The sequence below is a fragment of the Pogona vitticeps genome, chromosome ZW-PAR (assembly GCF_051106095.1).
Source record: "Pogona vitticeps strain Pit_001003342236 chromosome ZW-PAR, PviZW2.1, whole genome shotgun sequence".
NCBI lineage: Eukaryota > Metazoa > Chordata > Lepidosauria > Squamata > Agamidae > Pogona > Pogona vitticeps.
This window is the reverse complement of record NC_135800.1, coordinates 4,786,298-4,798,323: the sequence shown is the minus strand read 5'-3', so window position 1 is coordinate 4,798,323 and position 12,026 is coordinate 4,786,298. Positions and strand designations below refer to the sequence as shown.

The 12,026-nt window shown below is 46.3% G+C and overlaps 1 protein-coding gene across 4 annotated transcripts in view; it reads left to right on the top strand.

Annotated features, from left to right (window-relative positions):
* GARNL3 (GTPase activating Rap/RanGAP domain like 3) overlaps positions 1-12,026 on the top strand; it is a 71,471-nt gene that overhangs the window by 2,003 nt on the left and 57,442 nt on the right. Inside the window, exon 1 of one of the 4 annotated variants that reach the window (XM_072985078.2) lies at positions 11,071-11,256. The exons of the other annotated variants lie outside the window; for them this stretch is intronic. Coding sequence (XP_072841179.2) covers positions 11,198-11,256 — 59 coding nt within the window. The 5' untranslated portion in view covers positions 11,071-11,197. Of the gene's footprint in view, positions 1-11,070; positions 11,257-12,026 lie in introns of those variants that run through there. 4 annotated transcript variants of the gene reach the window in all.

Genomic DNA, 12,026 nt, shown 5'->3' with positions numbered 1-12,026 from the left:
CTCTCTCTTTCACCTGCATTTCGTCTCATGAATCATGCGACCGCAGTATCGAAAAGTGTAAACACAATCCCAGGCTCTTAAGAAGTGACTCCCACTGTCAAATGTGTGTGTGTGGGGAGTAGCTTTTGGTGTATATAAGAACTGTGTGTGGCTTACTTTAAAATTTTGAGGGCATATCCCCTTCCTTCTAAGACCAGAAACCATCCACTAGTTTATTGGTGGTGGTTTTTTTTTTGGGGGGGGGAGTGTCTCCTGCTCACTTACCAAGCAGACCACCCCTTGATTCCTACCCAGAACCTTACGCTGTCTAAGGCTGAGGTGCAGACTCTGCCTCTGAGTTTATTCAGAGCACATTTTTCCTTATCCACTGAGGCCGCTTAACGAAGCTGGGAGCTGTAAATAGGACTGTATAACAAGAGAAAGGTTTGCATGCTTAATCGCCAACTTGATTGGCAGTAGATTCCCACCCAGCAGAGGCTAGCGAGTCCAGTATTATGGGGATAACGCACCCACTCCCAGTTTTAGTCCGAACTTTAAAAGAGCCATCCAAGATGCAGAACCATCCCACCCTGCTAGATGCCTGTAACTAGGCTAGGGTGCAATGGGACTTTTTCCTTTATGGTACCCCAGGGAGTTGAGAATCATAGAGCTGGATGTGGTCCTGCTGGTCCTCTATACAAGGGGTTCCCATCTTTGGACCATCCAGTCGTGCGGGACGTCTCCTCCCAGAATTTCTGACCATGAGAAAGGTTGAGAACCACTGATTATGTTTAAGTCACCTGCTCACTGAAGATGCTGTGATGTAGGACACAGGCTACACCCTTCGCCATGCTAGTTGATGTTCTCTGTAGGTTGCCCTGATTTCTTTGCCCCCTTCTTCAGACATGGTGCCCAGAACAGGTCACAACACTCCAGAGGTCAACCGACTAATGCAGAACAGAGCGGAACTGTTTTAACTGTGACCTTGACTCTCCACTTCTCTTGATGCATTCCAGTATTGCATTAGCCTTTGTAGCTGCTGCATCACACTGCTGCCTCGTATTCAACTTTGGTCCACTGAAACATCCACCCCTTTTTCACCTGTTGTTTCACAGGTTATTTCAGCCAAGCTAGGTTTCCCCAATCATACCCGTGTGCTTTTTATTTTATTTCAATGCAAGGCTTTAGATCTATTCCAGTTATGTCTTCCTCTCAAGCCAGGGTTCCATCCTGTATCTTTTAAAAGTCTTGACGCTACCTGCTATAATATTGGCTAGAGCAATACCCTCTGTGTGGATGGGTAGAGAAGGTGATTTTGTTTTGTTGAACTTTCCATGCTGTTTAAGGTCAGAGTATTTAAAAATATATTTCACAGCGTGGAACTCCATTCCTACTGACCTGTCCCATCTCATACCCTGCTTTGTTGTATCTGTTTGTCCCAGTCCGAGAAAAGAAATGAAAATGGGAAAAGGGGAGTCGTATAAACAATGGACTCCAATTTTGGCTGAGTTCTAGGGAAAGGTTCTTGAACGTTGGTCCTCCGGATATTTTATGCTTCTCTTTTTGCATTTCTACTGATTTGGGGATTCTCTCCTGACTGGATAGGCTCAGTGGTTAAGTATCTGGCTGTAGAGTTAGAGGTTGGGCGCTCAGTCCCCTATTTTGTAAAAGAGCCAGCCTGGGTAGCCTTGGGCAAGCTGCACAGTCCCAGGGTGCCCTCTAGAGGAAGGGAAGGGGAAACCACTTCTGAGTATTGTCTACTACCTGAAAAACCCTGGAAAGGGTCAGCATAAATCAGAATTGACTTGAGAGTGTATAATTAAAAGGGATTCTGGGATTGGAAGTCTGAAAAATTTGTACATCTCAAATACCTTATAGCCCCCCCAGGTGCATTCTCAATTCCTGTACAACAGGAGTGAGGGCCAGTTACTTTTCTAAATTGCATGAGACGTGCATCCTCCGAATAATCTTATCATTTCCAAGTGTACTCAGACTCCGTCTAAGTTAGCTCCTGTTGGAGGCCTATCAATATACTGAAGATTCTCCAGAGGCAAACTCTTTAAGATAATCAAACTGCCGGATAGCTCAGAGGTTTAGGTCTCTGGCTGTGGAGGCAGAGGTTGGGAGTTTGAATCTCCCCACTGTACCTCCTGGACAGGGGGTGGACTGGATGATCCATAGAGTCCCTTTGTCCTCTGCAGTTCTAAGATGGTTGTTGTTGATAATGATCTGGCCCCAGATCATTATCCATTTACATCAGACGTGTAGCTTAAGGACGAGTCATGGGTTGACATCTCCGTCAGCCTGCAGATCATCGCTACCTTCATCATCAGTTATGCAGCGCTCAGGCCAGGGGGATTTAAAGTTTAAGAACACCTGGAGACAGCCCCCAGTTGTTTGCCTTTGACCAAAATGGATGCGTCACCCAAAGCAATTATGGGCCGGCTGCCTTGGGGTTTTGCAGATTGAAAAAAACCCTGCAATTTTTGCCCAAGGGAACCTGGTTTGAGAGGCATAGCCATGAAGGATGTTCAGGTTACGGATCAGAGTTTCGGAACTGAAAGGAGGTGGCAATCTTTCCAGACCAAAAATCCACTTGGGAGGCAACTTGACTTATGCCCTGCAGCTCCTCCCCAAACAGCGGATGGATTTACGGTTGAGAAATTCAAGCATATTGAGTGAATAAAAATTGTTTCGAAGGAGAGCTCCAAGCTGGTCAACGTGGCACAAAGTTCTAAGACGATGCTGATGATAAATAGATGGAGAAGGAGGTGCATCTTGGCACAAATTAAAAATAAAGCACAACCTTCTTCCTTAGCATTCAAGGATACAAGACAGAGAGGCGACCTGGGAAAGTGTTCTCGGGTTAACAGCTCAGGGAAATCATCAACTCGGCTTCCAGTGGCGGAATAAAAAAAAGAAAATTGCCAAGTAGGGGATGCCATGAAAGAGAGAGAAAATAAGACAGCCAGAATCTGTTTTTCTCTGATAGAATTCTACAGCGCAGCTGCGTTTAGAATATTTTGCCTGGATCGGGTGGGCGTATCTTTAAAAGGATGCTGGCAGGCAGCAGGAGGTGGCGAAAAGGGCATTCGGAAATTATCACGAGTCCGCAAATGCAGGAAATGTGCTTATTTGTTATTTAGTATGGGGAACCTGATAAAAAAGGGAGAATAGAGGGGGAAAGCATAACAGCCAGTTTATACATTTACACCTGGTGGATAGTGTTTTTTTTCTCGGATTCTTCCTTGCTTTGCTCAGTAGAAAGATTTGTGGTCATGCACAAAAAATTGGCTAGGGAACAGATACAGCTTAAGGAAAAGGAAGTCTTCCATGGTGCGGTCAATAATTCGTTTTTTTGAATTTTCTGCCCTAAGACGCAAAGCAGTCCGCTCGTTTGGATGGCTACCAAAGGAGGGTTGGATGAATTAATGCACAGGGAGGACAACAGCCCTGCCCAATGATGGTTATCAGTAGCCACTAAATGAATCATCTCTGTTCAAGAGCAGTCTACCTCTAAATATCAGTTGGGATACACAGGGGAGGAGTGTTTGCTTTCACATCTTGCCCAGGGGCTGCCTGAAAGCATCGCGCTAAGCCCTGGCGAGAAATAGCATGCTGAGCTTGAGATAGCCAGTGCAGCAGAAATTTGGCCCACCGGATGTTGTAAGGCTGTTTCCCAACACCTCCAGACAGCAGTGGCTTAATGGGCAGGAATGATGGGTGATGTGGTCCATAACATCTGAAGAACCTAAATTTTTGTCCTCACCGGAACTAGGGAATTAATCTAGAAACACTCTTATTTTTAATGCTCATTCATAGTAGAAATGTGGACTTTATATGAGGCTCCTTTTAATTTTTTTTCGTTTATATGTTCTGTGCTGTCAAGTCAGAACTCACTTACCGTGACCCTAATAGAGCTTTCAAGGTATGTGAGATATTTAAGGTTTCACCACTTCCCCTCCCCCAGTGAGTTTCCTCGGCCAAGGGAGGATTCGAACCCTGTTCTCCAGAGTCACTCTATTCAACACAGCCATCAAATCCAACTTTCCCCCGATCAGGTACCTTCCAGATGCCGAAGAATTACAGTTCCCACGATAATGGAAATGGTAGTCGAACATATGTAAAGGGCGCCCGGTTGAGGAAAATGGCTGACTGAAGATGGCTCCTTCTAGGTTTTGCTTTCTCTCTTGCGGGTCAGTTTTTAAGGAATGCCAGATGGAAATACCCTTTTCCTTTCAGCATCATGCATTTTTGGCATAAACACATCCTAGGTTCTTGGAAATTACCGTCTCTGCTGTGGCGGCTGGTGACACAGAAGCCCTCTGTTGCCAGATTGCTTTGAGTGATGACGGGATATCTTTTTTATTTTTTCATTTATTTATATATTGCCAGCACTGTAGACAGAATATGCCAGGTCTGTGGGCTTCTGCCAGCCACTTTGTTATTCTCATCATTCTAATTTTTTAATTTTTTTTTAAAAATTGTACACACTACTTTAAATTGTTTTCAGATCTTGTCATCCCTCCGCCCCCGGCTGGCTAGCTTTGCATGGGTAAATATTTGGATTCCGGCACTGTGACTGGGGTTTACTGCGATGTCGAATGTCCCCTGTCAGTCTCCTGGGTTTCCAGTTCAAAAGATCAGGGAGGAAGAGAGGCCCAGGGGAATTGCTGTCACTGCATGGAAAGATAGATCAACGCTGATTTCAGAGAAAAAGGAACAGCATAGGCTAAGGAGGGACAATAGCTCAGCGTTTCCAGCTCAGAAGATCAGGCAGCAACTGAGGCTAGGGTGAGGCTCAGATTTCTTTCTGAGACTCTGGAAGCTACTCTAAATTCGAATACACACTCCGAGACTAGATGGATCAAAAAGCCAAGCGGACACAAAGCAGCTTCTTTAGTTCCAGAGCAGTGACTCCTACAGAGACACATCTGGCCACCTCCGCTGCTTTAATAACTGGAGTAAATGTTGCACATCTGTTGCAGAAACATGAAGCAATAGAGAATGGGTGAGAAGGAATTTGGTTTAGAGCAAATACTCATGCTCCCAGCAGTCCTTGCCACGATGGGCTCCTTTTTTTTTCAGTAGCTGACTTTAGTAGTAGAAAGAATAAAAAACTGTTTTGTTTACTTACAGTTGTGAAGAGATCAAACGGCAAACTAGACAAACATGCCTGCTTTCAACAGCAAATCTCAAGAAACTCTAGACAGGGAAAGAGAGGACTGGCTTACCTCATTTTGAAGGAACTGAAATAAAGACACTTAACATCCAAACAAGGGCTCCCCTGGGTATTGGACTGGAGATTTTTCCATATGAAATATATTGATCTGCTCTTTCTGGACTGTCACCCGCTTAGTGGGAGCCATGATGAGCCTAGAAAGAAACTGCATTTTGCATTCTCCGGGCAGATTATCAAAGCAATAACGCACTGGCCTGATCAGAGAAGGCGTTTACAATAGTAGTAGTATTGCAGTAAGAACATATAATATTTTCCTTCTCCTCCAAGATGTGGTTGGCTATTGTCTTCCATTCCTTCCAGCCGGCATTGGGAGGACTAAGCTATAAAGACGTTCACTTGCCCAGGTCTTGGTAGATATCAGCTTGAAACCAGCAGCCCGATGAAGCAGGAAGAAATATGTCATGTTTCTAGGTTATGCCTGAGAGAAAGCAAGAAGAAAAGGAGATGAACCTGTGGCAGAAAAGCATTCTGGAAAGGTGGTGCCACAACAGAGCAGGCCCCGTGACATGCGGCAGCTTTGCTAAGGTCTGAAATGGCAGGATAGTGGAATAGTATGAACTTTGCATGCTGATGATCCTAGGTGAACTCTCCAATATCTTTAGAGAAGGCTCAGGAGCCCTGCTTCGAATCCTTGGAACTTCTGCTGAGTCTTGGTTTTACTCTTTTTTGCCATTTCCTTGTCACGTTTCAACTATCTTTCAAACAAGGCCTCTCTTCTGACGGTTCTTTTCGGCTTCTGATTCTGCTCCCTGAAAACGCAGCGACTTTAACCTCGTTTGGTGCGGTTTCCTGAAACGCACTCATGCGCTGCGATTTTCCACAGTTAAAAAAACCCTAAAACACCACGGCACGCCGCCAGACTCTGAGCTGTGGGCCAAGCAAACTGAGCAGGGGTGCACCTGTCCGGGTCGTGAGGATTTATCTCAGTAGCTTGACAGAGACATCTGTGTGTGTACGTCTGTGTGAATGCGTGTGCATGAGAGAGCGAGCCACAGAGAGATGCTCAGATCTTTGCAAAAGTGCACCAAGTTCAGCTTGGCGTCTGGCCAGCTTTTCTCTCCGAGCGGAGGTTGTCCCGTGGCATCGGCTTTGCCAGCTTTGTGAGGCTGCGGTCAGCCTTCTCCACAGCATTTTGGACAGCCTCGAGACTGGGTGCGAAACAAAACAGGGGTAGATTGCTCCTTTTTTTGGGGAGGGCTGGAGGGCCAAGTTCAACCTCAGCAGCATCAAAGTCAACAAACCATCCCCACTCATGCTTGGTCTCTCCCTCCATCCCGAGTTTGATAGCCTTCCCCTTTCCTTTTTTAAGAATTAGCCTCTCTCTTTTCTCCCGCCCCTCTTGCCGCGGTCGCTCGCTCCTTGGTTCATACTGAATGGGCAAGACACACTGAAAGCATGAGGTAAGCTTGCAAGCCTCTGGCAGTGTAACGCACCCAGTCTCCAGCCCCATGACCTCCTTCCTCTAAGGCTTTTGTGGGGTTAGATTTCTTCTGCAGTCTTGCAAACATGCCCTCCTTCCTAATCAAACGTCCCCCCCCCCTTTGTATGTCTGGATTTATTTTCTAATCACGCAGGGCAGCCAAGGATGTGCTGATCTGGAGCTCGAATGAGTCTCTATTGCAAAATTAGGCTCAATAGTCAAAATTCGCTGCCCGGCCTCTGCCCAGAGGCTTTCGTGGGGAGGGTGAGCAGGGACAGGGAGCATCTCCTGCTAGGTTGGACGGGTGCTGTCATTTTAAAGATGAATGTATCTATAATGATGAAGAGCCTGCTGGAAAAAAAAGGAAGGGAGATGCTTTCCCTTTGGGTGTGCCAGAGGCTCAGCAGTTCTGCAGCAAAACCGCGAGAGGGCATTGCCGAGTAACCAAACTTATTCCGAGATAAGTCTTTGCATTCATTTTATCCCAGGGTTTAGGAGGGAAAGGGAAGTAAAACAGGGGCAAGGGGGCTTTGCTGGGGCTGTGAGCAGGAACGGCCTGGAATTTAAAAAAAGAGCTTGGCTCGTTTCTTTAGAAAGACTTTTTCTCCTGGAAAGGATGGAGCGGTCCGAAATTTCTGCCTTTATTTGGCAGCGCTGGATGCCTGAGTGCAGCTAAAATGTTTGAAGTGAAGCAGAACGGCGGTTCCAGGAGAACAAGCTGTGTGTTGAGTAACTAATCAGCATATTATTAATATCGAAGCCAACAGGAAGACAAGCGGCGGGGCCTGTTTGCTGTTAGCTAGGATGATCTGCTGATGTTCTCTGCACAGAGCTATATTGTGCACACAGTGAGAGAGAGAAAGCTGCAAATCCGTTCTTGTCTGGTCCTGGAATGCAAGCACAGGAAACGTAACACTGTGTTCTTTATGTATTTCAGAGGCATATGTAGGGTTGGGAAGTTTTTTGATGGCAGTCTCAGTGAGAACGAAAAAGAGAAGGGAAAGATTTTCAGCACGGAGTCAATGAAATGGTGCAAAAGATGTTGAACACACAACAAATTGTGCAAAATGGCAAAGGCTGTTCCTTTGGCAGCTAGATGTGCTTTATGTGTCTGGGAGAGTCCTTCGAAAGGACTGCTTTGACACAAATCCCTTAGACCCCCGATGACCAAAGCAAGCAAGCAAACAGAAGCTCAGCTTCTTGTTTCATTCTCCCCTGGAGATGACAAATCTAACGATGCTCGAAGGTTCCTTGTTGAGTTAAGACCATCTACATCAGTAGCTCCCCACCTTGGGTCACCCAGGTGTTTTTGGACTGCAGTTCCCAGAAACCTTCACCACCAGCTGTGCTAGCTGGGGTTTCTGGGAGTTGCAGTCCAAGAATATTGGGGGAACCAAGGGTTGGGAACCACTGGTTGACATCAACGAGAATGAAGAATTTAATAAGTGTTCTTGACACTTGTGCACCCTGCCCAGGAGATGTCTTTGAATGAAGGCATAGAAAGCCAAGGTGGAGAGGCAGATGTGGCCCTTGACAAAGCAGTGCCTTTTGGACTACAAATCCCAGTATCCCCCCAGAAAGAAACACACACACACACACACACACACACACACACACACACACACACACACACACACACACACACACACACACACACACACACACACACACACACACACACACACACACACACACACACACACACACACACACACACACACACACACACACACTGGTCTGCAAAATCTGATTGTTCCGTGGAAGATGATGGCTCTGAGAAAGAATATACTGCTCAGTATCGCAAATACCTACTGCTGGCCTCCGGATCCTGCCCTGAAGCAGGAGATTGGAGGCATGTCCCCAAAGGATAAGACTATAGTGAGTTATTGCATTCATTATGCTTGCATTTGGAACGCCAGCCCAGTGGGGAAAGCATGCTTTGGGATTTTTTTAAAATTTATGAGGCAGAATTCTTGTTGCTCTTCTGTGCTGTCAGGTCACCTCAATCTCATGGCGATCCTGTGAATGAACCATCTCCAAAATGTCCTGTCCACAGTAGCCTTGCTCAGCTCTTGGAGACTCAAGCTTGTGGCTTCCTTTAGAGAGTCAGTTCATCTCATGTTTGGTCTTCCTCTTTTCCTGCTGCCTTTCCACCTTTTCCATCATGATCGCCTTTTCTAGAGCATCGTGCTTTCTCAGGATGCGACCAAAGTAGGACATCCTCAGTTTCAATCTTTTTGCCTCCAGAGAGAGTTCAAGCTTGATTTGATGTAGGATGCATTTGATCATCTTTCTGGTAGTCATACTTGCTAGACGGGGGGAAAAAATCAGTTTTGGACTCTAAAAGTTTAAACTCCAAATATCAGAAGCCCCTATCCAGTTGCCGTGTGGGCCAGCTTGGACCGATTGTTTCCAGTTAGCTATCTAAGTGTGGAGGAGAAAAGGTCACCCCCCTGTGTCCTATGCTGACTGTGCTGGTGGTTTTAGTTACTAGCCACCATAGTTGGCACAGAATTTTTGTAAATTCCCCAAAAGTTAACTTTTCCAAGTTTCTCTCTGTTGCTTGGGAATTGGATTTCCTCTGCCCGTTGTCCTCCGGATGGGTCTGAGTGACAACTCCAGTGACTGGGGAGCATGGGAGCTGTAGTCTCGCCAATCTGGAGGGCCCATGACTGGGAAAGCCTGGTGCGTGCTAATTAGCAACTCTCCCTGTTTCACTCTAGTGCTGCTTTCCTTCTGCCTGGCCCTTCTTCGGAAAATCCCACATATGGAAGCGTTTCTGTGTCTCTTAGGAATTTTCACTATGTGTACCAGCAGACCCTTTTTCTTTCCCTCTCTGCCTGCAAAAACCAAATGTGCTCTTGGGAGAAAGAGAAAAAACACCCCATAAATTATAGGACCACAGGGACATTCCCGGTCTTGTTTTTCAATGGAACTTGATTTCTTTTTCTTTTTCCTCTCGTCTTCCCTAATTATTTCAATGTAATGTATTAAAGACCTCCGGCAATGGAATGATCCCAGGGGTTTAACTCAGCTTTCCCCAATTTTAGGCCCTCCAGATGTTTGGGGCGGCAACTGCACACACACCCATCAGGCTCAGACCATGTGGCCAGTGGATGTGGAAAATGGGAGATGTGATCCAACGGATCTGAAAGGTGTTGGGTTTGGGAGGGCGGCTCTAAGCTAGCATTTGGGGGGGGTCACCCAGATGCCTCTGGAAACCCCACAAGCAAGACTCATTTATAATAATATTTTGCCTCTTGATCACTGTGTCCATAATAATTTTGGCTAGCTGCCTCTAAGCTGGTGGCTACCACTGCTTCTGGTTGAAGTGCATCCTAGCAATTTACTGTGCTTCGTTTTACTCTTCCTGAAACTCCCATTATTCAGCTTCAGGGAATTACCCTGGGATATAATAAATGCTACAGCAGACTATTGCATAATTTCCCATAGAACTTGGGGAAGTTACTTTTCCTTGGACTCAGACTCCCATTATTCTCCAGCCTTTATGACCAACGGAGAGACAGCAGGACAGATAGAAGCAAAGGCAGCGCATCGCTAAACCATAAGCATTGCTTCCGTAAGATCTGCAGGGTGTTGGGTTTTGGAAGGCTAGCCATCTGGATGGCTTTTAAAAGGCTTTGAAGTGGTATTTGAAGGATTGTTAGAGTTGCAGGTCCAGAAAGATCTTAGAACTGAATGAGCAACATTAACTCCGCTGCTTAGGTGTTGCAGGCTAAAAGTTGTGGCTTTCTTAATTGAGTCAAACCATTTCTTGTTAGGACTTCCTCTTTTCCTACTGCCTTCATCTTTCCCTATTACTTTTATTTTGCGCCAGGTCACCCTAAATCCAATGGATTAATTAATTTGGTGCTGCCAAACAATAGAAGGGAAATATGCATATATATATTTGAATGTATGCTATTGATAGATGAGTAATTACTGTAGTAGCTGTTAGATCTAGTTAATTAATATTTTATTTATTATCTTTTATATGCTACTATTTTGCATATGCTAATAAAGGCTTTTGATGTGATTTTGACCCCCGTATAACTTTATTATTTTTATTTTTTAAATTGGCCTTTATTTAGTCTCTTGCCTTGCGCTCCTCAGCCGTAAGCTCAACTTCTGGGCAGATGGCAGTAAAGGAATTTTATGCCTTATATAGGCTTGACCTGCGGTCGTGCCTACAACTCCCAGAATGCCGCGCCTCGTTCCGAACGAGCTGATTGGCTTCCCGAGAGGAGTGGGCGTCTCGGTTTCGCCAGGGCGTTTGTGATTGGGCCACAGACCCGGCACTGTAAGGTGGGCTGAAAAAGCGCGGCGATCGCCAGCTGTTTGCTCTCTCTTGAAAGCGGCTTCCTGATTGGCCGCGGCGTCCGGCGGCGGAGGCGGTGATTGGCCGGCGGGGGTGTTTTGGGGGCGGGCCCCGGAGCGCTCGGGGAAGGGAATGTTGGCCGCTGTGCGGGAGAGTCGAGCCGCGGAGCCGAGTTGGAGCGCCGGCCGGTCCGGGAGGGAAGCCGGAGGGATGAGCCCCGGCCGGCGCCGCCGCCAAGATGGAGCCCAGCAGCGGCGCCGAGGCCGCCTGTCCCCGGCTCTTCAGCGTCGCCCAACGGTAGCTGGCGGTCGCTCCTCAAAAGGGACCGGGAGGAGGGGGAGGCGGGGCGCGCGGGGCGGGGCGGGGAAATACCACGCCCATCGGGGGCGTGGCCTAACCTACCGGGGGGCGGGGCTTGGGCTGCTTGTGGGTGGAGCCTCAGGGAAGGGAGGTAAATAAATAAATACAGTAGGTAAAGCCTGGCAGGTAGAAATCCACCAGGGCTTCCCCTGGGATAATTAGTCTATGATGATGTTTTCCTTTCCTAAGAGGAGTAATTTTGTTTGTTTCTTTTAAAAATATATCTGTATTTGGTGCTTTTTTTGTTTGTTTTAAATAATGCCGTTTAATAATGTATGTATGCCGCTTTTGTATTCACCTTTTATCGTCTCTCAACGCGGTGAGTTGCCTTTGGCTCCTTTGCTAAGGAGAAAGGCGGGGGTTAAAGTGAAATGAAATAAATAAATAAATAAATAATATTTAGCCTAACCCACCTCACAGGCTTTTTGTGAATATTGGGGGTGAGGAAGAGAGAAAAGATATTTGCTCTTTTTATTTATTTATTTATTTATTTAATTTATTTGATTTATACCCCGCCCATCTGGCCTATAAAACCACTTTAGGCGGCTTTTTTTACCTCCCTCAAACCGTTTGGATTACCTAGTTTGGTGGTTTTGAATGACCCTTTGTCTTTGATTTGTTCTTCCACTTAAGGTTTTAATGGGATTTGTGTTTTATGCCTGCCTTTCCTTAGTCATGGTGAGGTGTCTTTGGTAGATCATGGAGCA